General features: G+C 45.6%; 1 protein-coding gene across 3 annotated transcripts in view; it reads right to left on the reverse strand.

The window, feature by feature from the left end:
* Positions 1-18,474, reverse strand: part of cdc42bpb (CDC42 binding protein kinase beta (DMPK-like)) — a 51,958-nt gene extending 33,484 nt beyond the window's left edge. The window contains exons 1-2 of one of the 3 annotated variants that reach the window (XM_067241223.1): positions 17,714-18,474; positions 4,876-4,967 (exon numbers count right to left, since the gene is read on the reverse strand). In XM_067241223.1, the coding sequence (XP_067097324.1) occupies positions 4,876-4,967; positions 17,714-17,888 (267 nt within the window). In that variant the 5' untranslated portion in view covers positions 17,889-18,474. The remainder of the gene's footprint in view (positions 1-4,875; positions 4,968-17,713) is intronic. The other 2 variants (XM_067241224.1, XM_067241225.1) reach the window with 2 other exon arrangements.
* Between the last annotated feature and the right edge of the window lie 5,569 nt (positions 18,475-24,043).

The following is a 24,043-nucleotide window of genomic DNA, read 5'->3' on the forward strand; positions in this document are numbered from 1 at the left end:
ATCCATGGCGGGAACAAAGAATTCGAAGCAGGTATTATTCCTGGAAGACAGTCAATGAGTTTCTCGCCACCTCCCAATCAGGGAATAGTAGACCTTTATGTTGAGATAATAAACAACAACGTTTATTATACGAGTATGTATGCATGCGTGCAAGTTCAGGCACGTCATTCACATAAATATAATTCATGTGTGTACATTCTAGTCGGTCATGTCAACATGTGGCGTGACTTTTGGTCAGACATTGTGTTTGTTTTTCCCTTGCACACAATACAGGGTGTGTGTGTGTGTGTGTGTGAGGGGGAGTGTGTACACTATCCATGGTGTGTGTGTGTCTGTTTACACAAGTCAACTGCCAGAGTTGGAAGTACATAAGAGATGCTTGACCAGACCACGAGTTGCTGCCTCAGCAATGCAGATAGCAACCTAGACAGTCACACGACACACACACACACACACACAGGGTAAGGGACAAGTGGCCCTCCACAGAGCCAGGTTGAGCTGACAAGAGATTGAGAGCACACTCTCTTCCTGCAGTCAGGAGACATGTAGACCGGGACAGTAATTGAGCAAGAAACCAGCCAAAAGGTATGCTCGGATGTAAACAAAACGGGGAAAGTACACAAACACACTGCTTGAATTAGGACGGACACACACACACAGTCACAAAATGGGGTAACCCATGTTGCATGGCGAGCAAAATAAAACAAAAACAACAACACGCACACGACACACAAAGTTGCAAACACACACACTCTCTCTCTCTCTCTCTCTCTCTCTCTCTCTCTCTCTCTCTCTCCTTATCAGTGCCGCCCTCCTCGTCAAACCAGATAACTGACCTCATTACAAAAACAAACCCAACCCTCGCTGCTCAGAATCCCTCTTTTCCCCTCGCTCGCCCGCTCGCTCGCGTCCTCTTTCCTCCTCTCCTTTTTTAGACACAGATTTATACCGGGCCAGTCTGACCTGATTCTGCGCCAGGAGGGACATGGTGGGAGGCGTGTGGCGGCGCGCGTGCATGCGCATACACACACACGCTCATGCACATACACACACACGCTCATGCGCATACACACACACGCTCATGCATATACACACACACGAGCAGGTACACGCAAACTCACACATTAGAAGGGTGCAAGAACCAGACGCACAGATAACCCAGTCCCTCACTGGCGCACTTTGACATTAAATGCCGAACCAGTCACGTGTTCGCTCTGGCGTCGACACACACACACACACACACACACGCACAAACTTGCAGATAAAACCTCCAGCATAGGAAAAAAAAACGCAGCCTTGGTATCAAAGTGCGCAGCGCTCCATTGAACTATGGGGGAGGGGGGGGGGGAGAAGGCTTTGAAAGGCAGGGTCTGGTTTCATGGTTCTCACTTGGACCGGAGCCATTCAATCTGGTTTTATCAAGGATCGTCAATGACTGACAGGCCAGGGGACGGGGGTGGGAGCAAAGAGCTTCCCGACATCCCATTGGCTCAGTTAATGATTGACGCGGGTGGTGGCACCACAGATATTATGCATGGCCGTGCTACACTGGCAGTCTGTAAAAAATATATATATATATATATTGCTGTAGTGTTTGGTAGCATGTGCTGCTTGGCTGCTGCTGGGATTGCTGAGCTGATATCCATGCATGGTTCCAGGCTGTGTGGACTGGAGGCTGGGTCTGGGGGGGCGTGTGGGGAGGCTGTCTGCCACCTTGGCTCTCTTACCAGTCACAGCCTCTTCTGGACCTCTCTTATCACATGCTTCCACTGTCTTACTGACTCTCTCAGCTCAGGGTATCTGTGTGTGTGTGTGTGTGTGGCTATCAGCTTCCCAAAACAAGGATCAGTCAGTGTCTCCATGTCTCACCTTCCCAATCCCTGAATTCTCACACTTTCGGTCTCACCCATTTGTCCTTTCTCTCTCCGTCTCTCTCTCTCCGTCTCTCACTCTCCGTCTCTCACTCTCCGTCTCTCACTCTCCGTCTCTCTCTCTCTCCGTCTCTCTCTCTCTCCGTCTCTCTCTCTCTCCGTCTCTCTCTCTCTCTCTCCGTCTCTCTCTCTCTCTCTCTCTCTCCGTCTCTCTCTCTCTCTCTCTCCGTCTCTCTCTCCCTCCGTCTCTCCCTCCGTCTCTCCCTCCGTCTCTCCCTCCGTCTCTCTCTCCGTCTCTCTCTCTCTGTCTCTCTCTCTCTCTCTCCCTCGCCGTCCCTCTCTATCGTTCAGTGCGTCCTGTTTTAATAAGTCACACAGGGTGGGTTTCACTGGAAGGAAGGTCCAGGGAGGGGAGCGCCGCAATTTGGCAGCGTCCCGAGGTGCACGGCCCGGTCTCTCTAGAACCCTGTGTACCCTGGCTCACCAGCCGTCCCTCGCACTCCCCCTCGCCCTCCCCCTCCCACCAGACACGGACAATGAACAGGGAAGGGGTGATAAAGAGGTAAATAGAACAGAGTGAGATTGAGAAAGAGAGTATGAGATTGTGAAAAAGACAGAGAGAGACAACGTTTAAGAGTAAAGATAGGGGGTAAATGATGGAGAGATGGAGAGAGAGAGAGACACACACCAGGGGGTCATAAACAGGAAATGCAGGCCCAACACTTATCAGGAAACACATCCTGCAGTCAAGAAGTCCACAGGAAACTGTGCATGAGGAGGGAGCGAGAGGCGCAGTCGACAGCAGCGCCAAAGTAGCAACGGAGGCCCTAAACCTCGCAAAAGAACGGCAAGGCAGCAACTACCTCAAAATATGGGTTTGAAAGGAACGACAGTCATAACCTATATCCGTACCCCCAGACTGGGTAGACTCCACTATGGAAGTACAGTTAAGAAACGTCAATGTTGTATACAAAGGAGAGTGTCTCTGGATGTTGGAAAAACAAACAAGCACATGTTAGACAAACAAGCCCAATTTGAGTTAACCAACACCAAGAAGAAAAAACACCCCTTGCTAAACTGGATTTAAAACTAAGAGCGATTCTTTCCTGTGGATGATGCTGAACGGCCTGAATTTTCGCAGAGTCACCGCCCTTAAGATGGCACCCCTTAATCCAAACAAACCACATCCTTGCTTATAGCCAGAATCGCTGAACCATAGTCAGTGCAAGCGGGCCCTGCCCAGCGGAGTGTGTGTGTGTGTGTGTGTGAACGTGTGTGGTGTGTCTTGCTTGTGTGTGAAACGGCGCAGTATCTGCAGAGGGAAACACTATTTTTGTCAGAGTTTCCTCTTTGGCCACGGTATTCCTTTTCTGTGTGTTTCCTGGAAGTTCGGCATGGCCTCTGGACCTCTTTCCTGTGCCTGCCACCACCGTCTCTGTGTTTGAGGGCTTGTGTTTGAAAACCACACATCCGTCAGATATTTTACCTCATGAACCCATTTCTTATACACAACACCTAAACCTCTCACACACACACACACACCTGACAGCAAGGCTGACATTCAATGGTAGTTATCGGCCCCCATCTGTGAACCAGAGAAGCTAATGGGTTGGCCATTGATTAACTCCGGGGTCTTATTGATTAGCTACGCCTCATTAAGTGGGGCAGCCATCACCCACCTCATCAAACCAGAAGCAGTTAATGATGGGGAAACGTTCTAGGAAGGTTATTTAGGGTTGGCTGTCCTCCGGGCGCGTTGCGACAACGTTATCACAAAGTTGTAAGGAAGAATGACTGGTAATGCTTGAGCCGGGGACCGATAGTCATGTTGATGGGAGCCTCTTATCAAACCAAAGCAGGTCAGCACCATTGTGATATTCAAGTAAGGCTCCACAGTTCAAATGATGTGACAACCTCATGTCATGTTGTGGCTTTTCAGCTGGTTCATTCTGTGATTTCAAAAAGCTACAGGGCCAAGGAATGTTATTTAGTGCAAGCATTAGATTATATAGGTGGAGCAAAAACTATTATAGCCGACATGACGAGGGCACTGGGTGATGCTTTGTTTGAACATGAAACGGCCCACCCACATTCCATTTTTAAATGTCTGAATCATATTGGTTATTTATCTTAAATGGAAATTAAGGCAATTCATCGTCATGGCTTTAGTTGTCACTTGCATCAAAATGTTTACAGTCTTTGTTTAAAATAAAGGCATTATTCAGCCATACAACTCCTCCGTGACAATGACAGCCTCGCCCTCTAATCCAGACTGATTTTACATGACAACGCATGTGTTTTTTAACCTTGCAATCTGGATTATGTGGTGTTTGTAAATCTATCTTCCGGTGACAGCAGGAGTTAAAGGGGATCCAGATGAGAAGTGAAAGAACAAAAATGACAAAATATGTTCTCTCTCTTCTAGAAATTTCCCACATAAGAAACCCCCCACTATCTGATGTATTTTCTTCTGGTCCCGTTGTGGGACATGCACAACAACGTCCCACTCACAAACAACAGATCCATCATGCACGCCCTGATTTGTCCAGGCCCCCAAAATGGCCCGGCGCTGCCAGGCCACATCCCTGAGGGACTAAGAGCTCAGAGACAGAGAAGGAGGGGGGAGGAGGGGGGAGAAGGAGGGGGGAGGAGGGGGGAGGAGGAGGGGGGAGGAGGGGGGGGGAGAAGGAGGGAGGAGGGAGAAGGAGGGGGGAGGAGGGAGAAGGAGGGGGGAGGGCAGAAAACCTAAAAAGAACTTTTGGATGAAGTAGAGAGGGTGAAAAAGGGAAGACCTTCGACTTCTATTTCTGTTTCCTTTTACGGCATATCAAATGACCTCATTTGATTTATTTTGCATCCAGTGGCCGTTAAAATGGATCCATTCGGTTGAGACCTAGTTCAACGTGGAAGCTTTCACTGAGCCGAATCATTGTGGCTGTGTCATTAAGCCTATACGTAACACTAGCCTGAAAAGACTTATCACAGGTATCGCTGGTTGACTCACCTCTCCGAATGCTCCTCGGCCAATCACCTTGAGCATCTCGAAGTCGTCTCTGTGAAGACGCATCTCCTTCACAGTGGTGGTGAACGGCTTCACTGTGGAAACAGAACGGACGGAGGTTGAGCCAATACAGAAATGAAAGTTATGCATTTGAATTTATGGTCAAGTCAAGTTGAGAGTTAAGTCAAGTGTTGGTCCCACATGGTAAAGCCTGAAACAAGAATAGGAGCCAATGGCTTTTAAAAAGGTTCTCAAAACATTCAATCAAAATGAAGTAGGTCTTTTAGGAGCAAATATTCACAGCTGTTTAACATTTCTCTTCAAAGTTAAATGTGCCTTATATATTTCTTTTGGAAACAAGGCTCTATCAAAATGAAAAGTTGCCAATCCTTCACAAAGAAATATGCATGAGGCCAAGCAGCGGCTCATTTAGATTCACTCTGTAAGAACGAAAATGATCAGAATCTTTGCACCCAGGGAACATTCTAGTCCCTTTTACAGTCCATTTACTTGGAAATTGAACATTGCACAATGTTCTGGTCTTAGACACTCAGGTCAACATTGTGAGCGGTGTGTTCCTCACACTTGAGACAAGCCATTATAGTCATAGACTGTTAGCATGGCACCCCATCCATCCACCCCTCCTCCCTGCTTCACGATGCTCCGCAGGGGGGCTGGGGTGGGAAGGGTGGGGGGGCCCCTGGCACGGACCCAACCGTGGCCGGTGTGTGTGTGCGCGCGCGAGTGGAGAGCTGAGCTCCTCGCCTTATGAGGACATGCAGACTCTGAGCTTCCCGCTCTCTTCTGCGTAGAGACGTTTATCACTCCCCGAGGCTTTGAGTTTAAACACACGGGGCCAACCTGCCCCTCGGCTGCCTCTGTTCAGGACAGACAAGGGAGATGTGTGTTCCTTCTGTAGGGGTGTGTGTGTGTGCACATCAGCTGCTCTCTGACCAAGCAGATCCTTCACAGGGGCCAAACAGACAACTTGACGGGTTTACGATTCCAGAATGGGGCCCGCAAAGGCCTGGCGACACATGTATGACACTCGCGTGATGTGTAGTGCGCGACACGGCGAACGTTTGGAAGAATGGGCCTTTCAAACGGCCGCTGAATATCTGTCTGGTAGAATTACAGTGTTGTTTGTGTCACGTGCTCAATAAAATCACATTACTATGCTTACTGTTCCATTGAGTTTCACAGTGAAACTCCATACGAGGTGGTGAGGATTTCCTCTGCCCATAAAGAGTGAGCAAGTCGTTAAGTGTCGCCATGACACAAAGCAGATACCTGCTGACCAATGACCACCCAGGGATCAAGCCAAACACAGAGTTTGGTCATGTAACGCTAACGGAGATGGTTTAGTCTTGTTGTGGCAACGAAGTTGGCTTACACAAAGTCACAATGGAGTTTGAAAAAAAAAGGTTAAACTGAGTAAGTGTGGTAAATATCTGTACAATCTTTTTAAGCTAAATCTCCTCAAAAAACATATTGTAAAAAAACTTATAAATAATGGAACATGGAATCAATAGGATGTTTATAAAAAATCAAATACATTTATGTAACAAATGTGAAAATAAGTGTCTCTCTCCGTCTCCTAAAATGGCATCAGCGGACCCGTCTCACCACTGCAGAAGGAGTGAGAGGGATGAATCAATAGGAGAAGCAGGAATAAGTGTTCTAAAAGAAATATCCTTAGACATTCTCACTATAGGAGCTGAGGAAAGAAGTGAGTGCACTTCGGCAATTACACAATGCAAACTAACTATCAATACAAATTGGATACTGGTGTCTTCACATTCGCATTAGGACGCCCCAATATAGAGGAGCCCACTTTGGTATAAAGCCTCGACACGCATCCCCACTGAAGACAAAGGCCAACCTTGACTATTCTGTATGAAGAGAGAGTGTATGTGTAAGGAGGATTCATATGTATAATCTGATAATCCTCAGCCTAAATAACGTGACATTTTCTGTAATTCACGCAAGCCCCGTCCTCCCAATTACAATGAGCTCCCATCGCTGGCAATCTGAATGATTATGCGACGAAACTGGAACACCAGCTGGGGTAGCTTTTGTCTGGAAACATATCAGTATGTCTTTTTACAGGACTGTTTTGTTTGCAAGCTCTGCTCCCACTTATTGATCACATGATGTCCCACACATAGGCCTGTACAAACCTAGGCCTGTGTGTCTGGCTTCTCAAGGGATCCCTGGAAAAGGTAGACATAATGTCAATGAGGACAGCCCTAGCAGCTTGAGACGAAATCACTGCAAGAATTGCAGTGTCATGAATGGAGCGCATCTAGCCACTTGGTGGTCGAAGGCTGTCTAAAAAAAAAAAAACGGTATATCGATAGCTTTTCCTTACCTGCATGTTGAATAGTTAGCCGTACGTTTGCAAATAAACCAGAGACAGAAAGCCCTTCCAGGAAATGTCTTCCGTTGCCCCAAGTAGTTGGTGAGTGGCTCTGGGTCCCCCCCCCCAGAGCATTCAGTATTCATTGGGTGAGCGACTTACTTTGGCAACTACATCTGCCAAATGGGATAGAGGAGGGAGGCCTGCTGTTCTGACAGCTGCTTTAGGCTCGGTTACATGCCTACAGGGCATCCTGCTTGGCACAGGACCCAGTGCCACTTGGAGAAGGGGACATCGCCGTGACAGAGGCATCAGCTGTTTATGTTGGTGGCAAGAGAATCCATTGTCTTTTAATGAAATAGATGAGCCTAAATGGATGCATTCATGTCAATGCAAATGGTCATTCGTGGGCTTGGCAGGAAAATGTGCTCGTTTGGGACGCTAATGCTTGGATTTTGTTCACAATCATAGGGGAAAAAAATTGAAAACTAGCTCCTGTGCTCATGGGGTCGAAGTTCACAGTAAAAGACTGCCAGGGCCATCTGACTCGGAGGCATAAATGTGACAAGACAGCCTCGACATTTGAGTTCTGTGTGGGTGCACTGTGTTTCTGTCTGACCTGGACGGGTGTGATGTCGTCCAATTCTCTGGACGACATCCAGGGGCTGTTGTCCCTCAATACAGGCCCGACTGTTCATGCCCATTCAAAATCGTTATCAAGATATGGGTCCTCTGACAGATACCATTTTGAGATCATATAGGGAGATCATAATAGTTCCTTTATTACACCCCGGATCCCATTGGCTCTTTTAAAGTGGTCTTCTTTATTTTTCTTCACAAACATAGTAGGTGGCCAACTAACACTACTTGCTATAAAGTGCTGGTTCTTTGTTCAAATCCTAACAAGAATCCATCAAATGTATGTCCTCAAGTGGTACAGCAACTAACTTATCTTGCTTAGCTCTGCACAGCTCTACAGCAGTGGGCAGAGACCAGTGGCACACACTCCCCAACACAGGCACAGTGGGTGGCAGGGATACAACAACACTTCTCAGTGAATCACTCCGATATAAATACGTCTTGAGAAACAGCCGTTTCCCCCGAGGCTCAGGGCGGACGTTACTCGACAGACACTGGGCGAGCAACCACAGAAGAGAGAATAGGCCTCACTGTTTGCAGTGGCCATTTCCAGTTTCAAACCCCCCCAGCTCAAACACAGTGGCTTTGGACTCAAAACGTAATTCATAACTAACCGAATATTTGGGACCGAGAGTGGACGAGAAGGCTTCTTTTGTCCTGCGCTAGCTGGAGGGAAACGGCAGTAGTTGTTGGTCTTGTGGTAACACTGCTAGCACTGTTCTTCTGTCCACGTTGGGTCAGTAATGATGGAGAAGGAGGGCAACATTGTTGGCTTGGGCCCGGGACAATGTTTTTGACCCTGTTGTGCATTTGGATCACTACTAAGGGCCAAGTCAGGACAGTGTTGCTATTGGCTTTCTGTTGAAGAGGCTGGAGGAAGGATGGAAGGGAGAGGAATGAATTAGGATATGCTGAAAAATCCAGACTTTCAGTGGAAGACCCAGAGAGGGCTTAGGGACATAAAAGTCTTCATTTTGATGAAGTTGTGCGTCATGAAGTTTATTTCCCCTGCCGTCTACTTTTGTCTCACTGTCAATCACGTCTCTACTCTGCAGGCTAAAGGCAAATTGAATGTGCTCTGCATATTTTCCTGATAGAACTTGTTCAACAGGATACAAGAACGGACTGTTTACACAGGCCAAGCTACCCCTATATTATTTACAATCTGCGCTGACTTTCATGACAGTAGACATATATCACAGTGAACACACCAGACATTAGGACCCTGCTCTAGTGGCTTCTTCATTCTCGAATACACAGTTCATCTTTTATTTATCCGTTTGCTTGGCAGGCACCATTATCTAGGGCAACTTGGTTCACATTTTAAAGGCCGTTTTCCTTCATGATTTCCTTCAGCCATCCCTTTGCTTCCTGGCAAATGAATCCACAGACAAATAAACCGGGGCGGGGACCACAACAACGAAGACGAGTCTATATGGAGCCTGTGAAATCCAACCTAAGCCAAGTGATCCGTAACGGATTCTTTTTAAGTTGGCAGCCGCACTGAAATTCCATTAGGATTTCCAGCATGTCCGCTTGATTGGCAGGGTATCTGATGTCCTGCTGGGCACGCGGAGAAATGCTTTGGGGATGACTGACAGGCAGCCATGATGAGGAGGGAGAGAGCTGAGCTGAGACAGTATGGGGCCCCGGGCGGGGCAGACCTGGAACTCTGACCCAGGTGAACTTGAGGTGATGCGGGGCAGCTTTACATTCACAAACCAGGAATAAGTGGGTGTTCTGGAAAATACATGCTAGGAGAGCAGCAAGGTTCTGATTCTGGGGGCTGGGAGAACAGAAAATACAGAAAACCCTATAATAAATTCCTGCTCCTATCCTCCCTATCCAGTGAACGGGACTGCACCCGTCTACATCAAGTCTCTCCTGCAGCCTTACACCCCCACCCGTCACCTACGGTCTTCTTCAGACAACCGCCTGGTGGTCCCACCGCTCAAGACCGCCCGGTCCCAACACAAGCTCTTCTCCTGTCTGGCCCCCCAGTGGTGGAATCAACTCCCCACCTCCATCAGAGACACTGACTGTCTCTCCACCTTCAAGAAAAGGCTCAAGACGCACTTGTTCCGGGAGTACAACGGTACTTAGGAATGGTTCGCTTGACCCGATGTTAGTTTCCTCAAGGATCACAATGACTCTTGCTCAGAGACTTGTTTCTCTTGTGGTTAGTGGTAACTGATTTAAAATTGTTTGTACTCGCTGTGATATATTGTTTTTATTATTGTTGCTTGTTTTTTGTTGTTGTTTTTTTTGTGTTGTACATGCTCTTATGGTTCTTCCCTTTGGCACTTACTTTGGTTGTTCACAATGTGTGCTTCATGTTTTGGCTACTTGCAATGTTTTGTGGCTATCTCGTTGTTATGATCAGTGACCTATGCACTTTGTAAAGCTCTCTCTTGGAAGTCGCTTTGGATAAAAGCGTCTGCTAAATGAATAAATGTAAATGTAATGTATCCTATTCCTCAGAAAAGCTTCTCTTTTCGATAACTACAGCTATTGGCATTCCACGGCAATCTTTGTGTCGTACTCTTTAGATTTATTTTTGGAATAAAAATAAAAAAAAATGTTGGGACCCCTTTTCATCAATTTTCTTTGCATTTGTCGGTGTTCGTACTAAGTGTTCTTTGTGTATTCGGATCCATCCCGGGGAGAGATGGTAATGGCAGTATCCTGCTCTGTAAGCAACACCTCTGGGCCAAGTACAACTATGAACTTCAAATAGTATCTCTGCCACTGTGTGTGCTTTGGCCAGGTCCGAGATAACATTGCTTGCTAGTAGTGTCAGGATCCACAAAGAACATGTGCATTTAGCGTCTCATGCAGAGTCAGTCTTAAGTTACCATTACCTTATTATCTTAGGAACTACGGTACAAGAAGTATTTAGGTTAGGCAGAGGCCTCCTATATATTTTGAAGTTTATGAGTAGATTTATACTGGGAGAACATAGCATAGCCATGACATCTCAGCTTCAATCATTCTTGGAATCTGGGCAACATCGTGGCGGGTGCGCACAAAGCCACACAAACATTCCCATGCTACCGTCTCAAAACAGGACCGAAGCAGGACCTTGCCTCGGGGGGCAGGTATCGGGTGTACTCAAAATGCCTACTAAAAGGCAACTACTTAACTGTAGCTTTTGCAAACCATTGCAGGTTAACCTCGCCTGGTGACACTTAGCAGGGAGAGTACATGTCGGGTCGCAGCCAGACAAACAATGGGTTGAGGGCGATCACCTGATGCCAACACCTTCCTATGCAGTTTGTCCTCCCATCTTGTCAAGGAGTCCGCGCCCAGTTTACATAAGAGACTAATAACGCTTGAGGTGGATCCAGCAAAAGGGCCATTTCAGTTCGAGGTCTGCCCCTCCCTGTGGCAGTTTCTGAAAGCCTGACACTCTCTCCCTTGAGCATGTAGGAAGCCGGGGAATGTCTGTTTCAGGGTCACACCCCAGATAGGTATCATGTTACAAACTGGTTGACAGTTCAACAGCTATTTAAACATTCCCTTGAATCAAGCCTTATACTCTTCCAACAGCTATGAAAGGACACAAATGCTATACAAAATATTTATATGATGCCTTGATTAATCTGATCATAAGTAAATGTGTAATTTATCTATAAGCAATGGAAACAAAAAACAAAAAAATTCTAGCCTATGTATGCATTATTGAAAGGATTATGATCCTAAAACCATCCTTCTTAAAACTCTCAATTAAACAAACCTGAGATTTAAGTAACTTACAAAATACTCCTGTAATGGCGATAAGATTATCCCCTTGATCAGAATTCTGTCACTCATTAGAACCTTGTACGCATCACACGCCCATTTTAGTGCATTCACACTAGCTTTCTTGCTGTGCAATAAAGAACACACAATCCCTCTCCCTTCTCACTCAACCATTCTGACAGACACAAAATGGGCTAATTAAACATTGACGAGCCAGTCAGATTGAGACGGACATGCCGGGAGCAGGGCCTCAAGTGTGCTTAGCTGAGAGGAGGGGGGGGGGGGGGGTGGAGGTGGATGGTAGCAGGAGGTAAAAGCATCAGGGCTCCGCCCAGGATTAATCTGTTATCCTGCACCAGCTGCCACCTCCACCACCCCCGCCCTCTCCCCCCCTGCCCCCCACAGAACCAGCCATTTACCTCAGGACAAGCCTTGCACCATGCTGGGCATGTGCCTCACTGGGCTTGGTGACCAGGCCTACTACCTTGAGGATGAGGGCGCCGCGGGGTGTGTCTTACTGGAGCAAATCCAGGGTTCAGAACGCAGGTAGTGTCACGGAAGGTAAAGCTGTAGTGATCAGGATGGACACCCAGCACAGCTGTCTCGGTCTGCAAGTCCCTACGTTTACATGTCGTTTCCTGTGACCAATACGAACAAGCTACGCTGTTGCCATTGTTGCTGAGCCTCGTCTGGTTTTCGACATCCATCGGTTTTTGAAATACAATTGTGGTTTTTGAAATACAATTGTGGTCATGACCTTCAGGGCTTGATCCCTCTCGACACCGAGGCTAAGGGTGACGTAGGCCATGTAACCCACAATCTCTTACCTGACATGACTTTAAACCTATATTAACCCACTTCCTCCCTGCAGACATTAAGACGGAGAGAAACCTGTGACGTGCTGCAGGCTAGGATGACTTGGTGGGGAGTTCTCTTTGACGTGAACTTCCCATGAGTATACTGCAAGAGGATAAATTAGGCTTGGGGGAAGTTTATGACTATAAAGCCCACAAACATTAGGCATTCTGATGGGTCAACAGTAACTGTTAACCACAACTGCGAAGTGTGCCTTATACAGCAGATCTTCACAGAGTCCACAGCTCTGGAACTGCCTACTGTACAACTTTTTCACCTCGGAGTCATTAGAAACCACATATCCCACAGCTTCCCTCAGATTCAGAGCTGAATTCACACTTCCTTCTTTTGTGGTTGAGAGAGTAGCGTGTCAGAAAAACCTCTGATGAGACCACATTTAACTCACCGCGGAATGTTCCACCAGCTCCACAGACAGAAGATTGCCTATAGGTGTCCCGTTGTCCAAGACAGGGACTGGAAGGTGTCGGATAAGAGTAATATTACTAGAAAACCAGTCATGGGTTGCAAGTCACAGGAATCACCCATATGCCCCATTGGTGATTGGTGAATCCAAAGAGGTTTTGGTGTTCATTGAATGTTCCAAACAGTGGTCCATTTTCACCCCAATAAGCAAGGGAGTTGCCTAAACCATCTAGCCCAAGTGAAATGCCATTTAACTCTTTCCTGTGGGCTACGACAGGAAGTCCATGATGACAAAGCCTTCAAGAGGCAAATGAAAGTGCTTTGTAAATGTACACCTGAGTGCTGTAAACAAGCAGCTCAGTTACAATGGCTCCACAGCATGGCAGCACTAAGACAGAGCTTTCGTTACAAGCTATACATGGGTGTCAAGCAAAATTTTTATTTCCCTCATCCATAACTTAAAGAAATATGCTATAGCTTAGGGTGCCAAAGATGCCAAATTCAGATTACAGAAAATTGCTTGCGGTGAATAGACCATCTTATGGAGAAACCACCATCTTCCTGACAAAGCAAAACAAGATTGGGTAGGCTACGTTTAGTGCTTACATTACCTACTTAAACTTTTGATGACAGGTTTTCTGCCAGGGTCAGATCAGAGCTTGTTTTGCATGCTTAAATCTATTTGCTCTTAAATCTCTTTAATTCTGTTTGGAGGGCAAAATCTTTTTAACAAAAATGCTGTATCAGATATTTTTCTCTCCATGGTACTTTGCCATTAATTCCTGGATTTGATGAAAGACCACTGGTAAGAAGGTGCAAAGCCCTCTATTGATGTGAGTTTCTGTGAAACCTGGGCCCACACCACACTGCTGTGACATTCCAACAGAGAGTGCCAAAACACTGTTCATTCAGCCATTCCCTGCTGCTGCTGCTACAGGAATGATCTCACAGGGCCAGTCGAACAGCTGAGAGGCCAGACCAAATGCTGGTAATGAATGTCTCTGGAAGCACCGGGGTGTGACAGATCCAAATCCGTGTGGCACGCGGTGACCTTGAGCAAGGCCCCATCGCCCCACCCTTATCGCCTGGCAACAGGGGCCCTGCAGTCTGAACAGAACTACATTTCCCATCCAGGCGTGTGGGGATGTTAATACTGAGCCATTTTCCACTGTGGAGGCCTCGTGCCTGCTAGGAAGGCTTTGAGGCAAACGCTTGGGAGCCAAACGGCTAATCTGTGTCATGCCTGCGGCCTAGCGCCTGGGAGCAGAGGAGGGGGGAGGGATGAACGCCCACACATGCCTGGTGTTGGGGGAGGATATTAGCAGGAATGAGTGGAATTCTCTTTGGTCATGCCATCGCTTCCAGTCAGGAGGCTTTCCCTTGACCATCAACTTAAAAAACGGACTTTAACTCCCAAAGAACGCGCCTTTCAATCCCTCCTGATGGCTCACTGTGTTGATCATGACAGAGCGTTAGGGCAAGAATGAAAGACAAGAGGAATCCCTTTGCAAACACTCCTTTTGTTCCGACAACATCACTCCCCTTGTTCAGCCGCATCAATGGGAGTTTGGCGCTTGAATATCGTCCATTCTGAGAGGCATTCCTACATCCTGACAAGCCCTGTCCTGTTTCTGTTATCCCTGCCCGTGGAGAGAGGGCTGTAAGCAGGTGATGCGACGGTGCTGCTGGGAGGTATGTGCTTTGAGCTGGGTTGGCCCCGTGAGAGTGCGTCTATGCCTCATGCAATAAACACACAGAGCCATTTGGCCAGATGGGAGTTGTCGACAACACACAGGCGAAAGAGGACATTCCACACATATTGCCTACTCCCATTCGGTGCAGTTCTTTATCGTGAAGCAGCTTATATGCTGCACTCAGCCTTCCTCAGGAAGTGTGTCTCTCTTAAAAGCTTGTTCATGCTGATGTTTCCAATTCCTTGGTTGATTGGTTGTTATGTTATTTCAGTAACTCGTTATGCAGAGGCACACTTCAGGCCTAATCCACGATCCTTAAATGAGTATCGTAGCTTTAGTTCGTATCATTTGCATTGGAGAGGGATTCCTGTCAAGACTGTGTATTCATTATAATAATGACCATTGATGGTTCAGCTCTGCCTCAAAGAGTGACTGGGCATAATACACACTACTTGGGAAAGGCCTTGTCTGAATGACAGTGCTGTCATGGCTTTAAGCGGAAAACGTTCTTGCAGGTTATCTATGCCTTTCAAGTTCTCCTGTGTGGCGAAAGACGCATGTGACAAGTGACTGGTTTTCTGTGTGAAACTGGTAAAGATAAGCTAGAGCCACTCCAAAAGATAGACACAGGTCGATAAAGACGCTGTCCCGTTTCTCAGACAGAGCTGAAGCTCGGGTCTGCTTCACTCTTGCTTTTAAAAAGGTCAGCGTGCGCCACAGTGGTTAAACAAGCTAGACTGTGCCATCTTCTAGTCAGAGGTTATTACGGGTTTGTTTCATGTGAACACCAGCAGAATGCCGGGATGCAGGGAGGTAGTCGAAGCTCAGTGCTCCTGCGCAGGGTGGCTTATCTTGCTTACCATTGCAAGAATGTTTACATTTAAATTTTAAAGTATGTTGTCGAAAAAGACGCCCCCCCCCCCCCCCCCCCCTCTCTCTCTCTCCTCTTGATGATGGATAGTGCCCACAAAGTGAAATCTGACATGCAGATCATGCTATGGTACTGGCTTAATCTCCTAGTCCACATAGACCCTGACCTTGTCCCGGTTTACTCAGGCTATATGGTGGTACAAGCGTGCGGTGTGGCATTAATGGAACACATGCAAGGTAGTGGTGGGGGTTGGGGTGCCAAGCTGGCTCTGAGGACAAAATCAAATCTGAGCTGAATTCTACTCCAATGCTTACCACTGTGCTAATACGAGACCATTCCACTAATCCACCGTGGAGCTGGCCACAACCACCATGATCTCGTCTGAACTGGGTGGCAGTGAGGCATAAACACCTGCATGCCAGCCTTCCCCCACCAGCTTTGGCAGCTAGTTCACTCAACTATGCTCCTCGGTGCTTGGTTGCACAGAAATCTGGGTCCTCGCTGGGTAATGGGACAGGAGCACTTCAAGCATATCAATTTAATAATGCCACTGACATACAAAAGCCAGTAAAAAAAAATGCATCCGAGAAACTTAGCTTCAGAACATTAACCCCTTAGAAGCCTACCCATGGGCTCAACCAATGAAAATATATTATGGAGATCATAAGCAACATTCTGCTATTTCTTATAGAGTTTCAGGTTTGTAGAGAATCCGGATGTGTATTGCGAATGAAGACGTGCAGTAGATACTGTCATAACGGCTTTGCTCTGTAGGACTGAACTGCACTGGTACAATAAGGTGCACTTGATACGCTTGTCGGCGATAACTCGAGGACAATTCACATGGCTGTTCTTCAGGGAGCTGGACTTTAATTGACGGGTGCTCTCTCATCAATCGCCTGTAGTGGGTGGTAAGTGTATCACCTCATTACATCACAATGGGTCACATCTTATCTTATCACGGTGGTGTAAAAGAGGAAGGGTGAGAACACTCCCACCTATTCCGGAAACATGACTCAGAAGAAAGGATGCAATCTCGCTTGGCCTCAGGGTTAGACGATAAACTAATTTTGGCCGGAGGGGATTATTGTTAGTCCATCTCGAATGACCCGTCTCAAAATTGACCGGACCAGGATCACTGAGATGCACGTCTTGCATGGCATGCCTGCTTGCCTGCATCCATGAGGGAGTCTAGCTCATCCATTGCCTCACGTTACACCCCTGGATGAGTTCCAAAAGGGGACATCCACATCAGTCATGTCTTCAGTAAATAGATTACCCTCGGAAGGCCAGGAGGGCCCATATTGCTGCGATTTAAAGACTGCTGGGTGATGCCTTTGACAGTTGACTGGAAGAAGGGGGCGTTGTACAAGACTGATGCACAGTCAAACCCAACTTACGGCACCTACTGACGACAGGACCGTTGAGGACAGCGTCGCTCTTTTCGGAAGCAGACACACTGGGGTGTAATCTCATTACTGACGTCAATGAAACGCCCCGGGAGGAGAATCCTCTCATTGTGTTGGATGACTGGCTCGGGGACAGTTTGAAAATGGGGTATAGCTCACCTCTCAGCAGGGAAGAGGTAGGAGTGAGAAGGCTATGGTGTGTATTTACAATTCGTAACTTGGAAGCTACTAAACTTAGGAGGTCTGCTTGTCGGTCACCTGCCTTGGAGCATCATTATTCAGGCAATACATTGGAGGTCTACTGGTCTTGGGAAGACGATAACATTTATATAACTGCTTCCACATCTATAATGTAAACGAACGCAGGCAGAAGGGTGGAATTTAGCAACAGATTCCAAACACAAACCTTTTGAGTGTACTTTGTTTGTAGTCTGAGTACACGGACTGAGTCACAACAGATAAGCAGTCCAATAACACAGTACATTCACCTCTGTGAGAGAACATTAACCAGGGCACAATTCAGGAAACACTGGATTTCGTGAGCCATTTTAATGGGACAAAACGGTTTGTAGTTACAGAAAATGTGGGCCCCATGACGTGTTTTGTGCAACAAAAAACACCAGTTCACTTTAAACATGGTATTAACTTCATGGGCTGAAACGGAATAGTTATTGTCTTGTCCTTGTTCGCACGTTATGTGCCTACTGTCTCTCAAGATACAAGCAAACAAGATTGCAACCTAGCAAGCATATGGTAGGCTGCACTTCTGCCAGGAGAATTTGCACAATGCAGTTAGCTGAGAGAACACGGACCATGTCACAGTCAGGAGTGTTGATCAAATCTCACTTACCCCATTCCAGAAAATCTGTCACATGCTTCTCCCGTTTCAATGGAGAGTTGCTGCATTCGTTGTACAAGCATATCAATATATCCAGAAGGGTCTCGACGCTCAGTGAACTTGCATTCTTTTGGGTCCCGTCCAAGAGCAACTGCTCCAACTTCTTCAGGCGCACCTTCGCTGACATTTTCTATTAATTAAACGGATAGCTACCACTCCCTCCGCCAAAGAATAGCTCCACCGAATTGGTAGCTATAGGACAAGAACGCAACCTAGTCTTCTTAAAGCTCACCCCAAAAAGTATTTATTTGACCAATGCGGAGCTCTGCTCCCAACTTGCTAGCTAGCCGTGTAGCTAGGCTAGCCTAGACAGCTAAAAGAATAAGCACGACATTTTTTATAATCACGTATCACAGTTGCGAATTGTTTTTATGAATTGCCACGATGTTAAAATCTATCCGACTCGAGGCCTTGTTGGTCCCATTTGCTATAATCCCGATAAATCTGTACTTTCCACTCAGAAAATGGGATGTCGGGCTTTCCCCCCGTCGAATCTCACTCAGGTTGACCGGCGGTCGTCCATTCTCTCGTTCGGATTATCAACTCGATCGCATGCCAAATAAATTGTATTCAGCGCTCCTCAAAGAAGAGTTATGTCCACGAATTTAAGGAGTGGCTGTCTTTTCTAATGTGAATCCCTTTTTCTTGCCAGGCTCCACAGTGGTAGCCGGTGTGGCTCAGTACGAAGTAGAATATGGCTGAATTCGTGTCCAGCCTTGTCTCTCCCTAGCTTGCAAAGAATCCAGACCGGAGACTATGGAGCGCCCGCCTACCCACACCGGAAACGGTATGGAAAGGTGACGTCATTTGATGATTGACAGACACTGGGAGCAACTGGCACTGACCTCACCAGCACACATACAGTGGTATCACTTTACCATTACCGTTCCTATGTATTTGACTTACTGCTGTCCACATGTTTTTTACCTGTAAAAGCACGGTCGTTAATGCACTTTACTGGTATTGTTGCCAGCACACATACAACAGTATGTGTAAGCTATGCATGGAAAGCCATTGTTCACAACATTTTGGAGGACTTTCACTAAATAGCACATGCCCCATGAATGGACTACCCTCTAAAGCCTGTTTAATTATTTTGCAATGTTGAGTTATCTCTAAGACAATCATTCCAAAATGATGAACACTAACACCTTTTAATCAATCACTACTGTTAAGGTTAGGCTTTAACACATTGCCACCACTACAATCACAGTGCCTGCATCATTGTCTCATTGAGCTACACCACAGTATTATACTGACACTTTCCTTTACTTTCATGGTATAGTTTTACTGTGAAAGTTGAAGTAAGTTTAGAGGAAAATGCCCAACGATTTATTCCACTAGAATATTTGATCCATATGGTAAAATGGCAGTTGCCTAAGAAAAGCAGGACGACGTTAGGGTTTGATCATGGTGCAGTGTGTTGTACCTAGCATGTGCCCATAAACTCGTGATTTAGTTGGAGGTATATTCTACTTGTTCATAGAAGAAAGTATAGGAGCGAAATGCCCACTTTGTCAGGCCATTGTGTCTAAAGGAAATGCCATGCACGCTCTTATAGGAGTGCACTCGTTTCGGCTGCGTTTGTGCTCCTCTCAGCGAGGGGAGGGGGGGCATAGACAGGATATCCTGGGCAGCTGTGGCCGAGGGGCTGACCTCATTGCACCCATGTCGTCTAGTAGGCCTTGGCTGCTCTTAACCCAGAAGAATGAGTTACAGCCCTGACCCCCACGGACACACACACACGCACACAGACACACACACACACACACAAGCACACACAAGCACACATCGCATACACACAATGTATACCCAACCATACAGATGTGTACATAGGACCACTGGACCTATTATGTGCTAAATGGACATTAAAGTACAACAAATTGAAGTAAAGGTTTCATGCTCATTTCAGATGAAAGGGATGTCGTATGTGTTTTTGAGTCCTACATTTGTAATGTGATCATGTGTGAAATGCAGACCAAATGGATCGAGATTCTTTGATTATTCGGGTATATCTCTGAATGTGTTCTCATTTTGCTTTGGGATTGGCACACAGTACCCACACCAACCTGCACAACAGAACCCATCCTCAGGCTACACATTCTTGTTGGGAATGGCATTCAGTCACGGCTTCCAACAAGAAAACAGGACTGGGCAGCGTTCCATAAAAAAAAAACACATCCTCCCTTCACCTTGCATCCTCATTCACTCCCTGTGATCCCAGGTCATATGTGGCTATACTATTTTAGGTCTCACTGTTCTCACTTAGGCTGCCGAGTTATATTTCATGAATAACGTGGGGAGTCACTATAAGTCAGTGACTCGTAGACCTAACAAGGTTACAAGGCAGTCATTGCAAATGGAACTCGGCCTGGACTGAGGGAGGTGAGGTTCCTTCAGTGCTGCAGGAACTTCCTGCCTGCTCGCCTGACATTCCTGCAATGACAGGGAGGGGAGGGGAGACCCTGACTAAGACACCACAAGATCTGAGTCAACATGTCTGTGCCTGGGTGTGAATGTACTAAATATGTGTGTATTAGTTCACTGGTGCCTTTGGGTGTGGCTGGTGTGCATAGGGGGGTGGATGTGTGCCCCCCCCCCATGCTTATGCATTTGTTTTCATGTCCATTTAAGGGCAGAAAGCATCGATGAAGATATGTTACCTAGCAGTGGCAACTACATTCAATCTAGGGATCTATTGCCTCAGCCAGAAGCTCATTGGTAGTATCGGACACTGTATTTAGCTGGTAATGGTATTTAAGACTATCTGCTAGTGTGTGAAATGGCTATATCAGTGTGTGTGTGTGTGTTGTTTTGCGTTGCATTGGTTGTCGTTGTTGTTGTTGTTGTTGAGAATGCCCTTGATTGGTGAAATTGTTGCTTCGCCAACAATTTACCTCTCTCACAGCTCGTTCCTTTTCGAGGATACCGTGTTTCAGGGTGTGAACTGTGACAGCAGTATTCATACGTTTGTAAACGTCCCCCTCTGCTGTTGATCAAGTGTATTGCAATTCTTCGTGTTTTGTCTTTTCGTTATCAAAAGGCTAGCTCTAACAGATTTCAGAGTAGATGCAACCAGTTGTCAAGAATGTTCAAATGTGTCATTCAAATATTTTCATGAATTGAGATATGTACAGTTTGTGAGAAGTCATGGACCTAGCAAAATAATGTTTTGTGTAGAAACCATTTGAAAATCAAACAGCATTTGATTGCCTGTTATCTTTACTTATGTATTAGTCAGTTCCAGTGAAAACACTCACAGTTCACTTAATAGGAAAGGAATGTTTTGCCTATTTCCACTCAGTTTTTGTTGATTGACAGCTAGGGGGCTGAGAGGAGGTGCACTGCCCTGACTTGCTGGTTGCTACTTCACACCTCACCTTCAGAAGGCTTCCACCAATCAGCTTTGTGCTTGCCTGCCGGTGCTGTTGCTGGGCGATAAGAACTTGCAGAGAGTCTGTTTGTTGGAGGGAGAAGACATTCTGTATATAGGGCAAGCGAGAGAGAGGGAGAGGGAGAGTAAGAGCGAGCGGGAGAGAGAGAAGGTGGCAGGATGGATTCTCCACTGTTATTATTGGAAAGATATGCCTTAGAGACGATGTCCTATTTAAGAATTTGATCAGAAATGTGCTTATGAGGTCTGGTTTTCAATGGGGTGATAGGCTACCTATGTTTATTCCATCATCCATTGCTGTCTGCATGTAACTTTTAAACACTAGAAAACCCTTAGTGCCTTAAAACCAAATAAACATCAGTATCACATTCTGTAACATAATATTTACATTCATGTGAAAACTTATATTTGGTAAAGCTGAGAGACCTCCAATATGATCATATTCGGATTTCATTTGTGTGTGTAATAAGATATGTTATTTGTGCTGCAATCATATCTATCTTCCAATATAGGCCTTCTACCATAAAGATTTTAGCATGAAAAGCTACTAACACACTTCACATGCCCGACTTATCCAAATCAAGGTGTAGCTTGTTAAGGCTTCCTATGTACTTTTCCCTTAAGTTTGCAATGGGACCAAACACCAATTATGAGTGCCAATCACAGAAGAAAAGAAAAAAATCTAAGATCGAGATGCGACACAAACCAAAACTTAAACCACCTGCAATGCTGAATTGATGAAATACTCCATACTGGAGAAAGAAAATAATATTTCATCCCCTTCTCTATTTTCTGAAACGTTACTTTCCACCCTCTTTAGCCGAATTTGGGATTTCTGATTCCAACCTCACCCTCTGGGACATAGCTGGTATTATTAAAGCATAACACGTAATCTTTCCTGTGTTCTAAAGGGATTTTCTACAATTTGTTAGGGAAGGTTGGATAACCGTAATTAAAAAAATGTGGTAAATCTAGGATACTGTTTAGTGTATATCCATGTTTGTTTGATGTTTGAGGAGTTTGTAGTTTTGTAAAACTGGTGATAATGTATGACATTGGCATTTGCAGTCATTGACCTTTCCTAACTGAGATGGAGATAAGAGGATCTTGTTTTGATGTACGATCATGTTAAAAGCCCTCTAGGTTGACCAGCTTGTGTCATTTTCCCTGGGCGCGTAATCTTCTTAAAAAAACTCTGATGGTTGACGATTTATGTAATCTCTTTCACACACGCACACACACCCCCACACTCACCCCCCCACACACAAACACATGCACATATACATTCACTGACAAACTGGAAGAGGGAAAAAGCTATTTCTCACTCTTTCTGTCTTTTTCAAATACAAGCACTCAGACACACTCACTATCCCTCACTCAATCTATTCCCAATATCCTAGGAAACATCAGAGCAACTCTCCTTTTCTATCAACATGACAGGAATGTACCGCCAATCGCCAATCACCAATCAACATCTGTTGTAACTGGGAATTAAGACCTAGACCTAGTATATTTTTATTTAACATCATTCAAATAATCTCGCTGTCATCTGGGTTGCGTAGAAAAAATAATATCTGAGAAAAATCGACATACTTATTTTAAAATACTTGCCATTTTCACCAATGGCATTTATTAATTATAGTTATGTAAATACCATGTGTGGCTATGGTTAGGAGTCCACAATTAAAAGAGGATGTTTACGGTATAGTATACTGTACTGTACAGTATAATGTATATGTGTTAGAAGTATGTTTTTTTCTACTGATAACAGGTACAAGATTATTGCTGTCATGTTCAGTCAAGATTTTAGTCAAATCAATTTATTTACAGTACATACACTCATGTATTTTTGTGTCACTAAGCTCTAAGAAAAGGTTTGCTTTGGTTTTAAAGAATTCATTGTCACATCTTTTCTCCATATTGAGATTTTACTTCTCTTCAATTTTGGAATCATTGCAGAGAGTAGAACATGATTATATAATTACATTATTGGTCAAATGGTTCCCAGATTTCTTTTTAGGTGCAGTAGCAATTATCATGTTTCACTTTGCAGTCTCGCTACATTTACCTACAGGCAGATGATTGAGGGAGTTCAAATAAGCGATTTCAGGTATGTCTGCAGAGGACACAAAAGACTGAGTGACTGCTGCAGTTTGGATTTAAACTGAATCGTCACCTTGGGAGAGTATGCATGAAAAAATGTAAGGAAACTTCGAGCAATTAAGAATTTGAAACTTCATGAAGTACATTGGGAAGTTCCACATGCTAACTAGGTTCAGTCCTAGCCTTGCTTTTCGTAGTCTAACCTCTCATGACAAAATTCATATTAAACAGTACAAGTACAAGTACAAGAACAGAGATATATCTGAAATAGCAGTCTGTGGCAGTCTAAAATAACACAATATGAGCAATTAGAGGTCTAATCTCCAACAATGATAAGACCACTAACAGAGGGGACGTCAATATCTTGGCGACATGGTGCCAGGACATCAGCAAGACTTGGGAGATGATTGTGGACTTCAGGAAGCAACAGGGAGAAGGTCAAGGCCTCTTTCAGAAGCACAAGTTGACAGAGTCTCCTTCTTCAAGTTCCTCAGTGTGTTCATCAACGATGACTCCTACTGGTCCATCGAATCAGGCAGTGAAAACCCAAATGCTCCAATATGTTTTCTGAGGAGATGTTTGGTGTGTCTGTCAAAACTGTCATCAACTTGTACAGGTGCACGACTGAGAGCGTTCTCATTGGTTGCATTACTACCTGGTACGACACACGCTCTACTGCAAGCTCCACAAGGTAGTGAAGACAGCTATAGAACTGGGCTGTTCCAACATGAACCTTTAACCTTTCCCTTAAAGATAACCATTTTTTTTTGCCTAAACAGTTGGGT

The sequence above is a fragment of the Osmerus mordax genome, chromosome 8, assembly GCF_038355195.1.
Source record: "Osmerus mordax isolate fOsmMor3 chromosome 8, fOsmMor3.pri, whole genome shotgun sequence".
NCBI classification, from domain to species: domain Eukaryota; kingdom Metazoa; phylum Chordata; class Actinopteri; order Osmeriformes; family Osmeridae; genus Osmerus; species Osmerus mordax.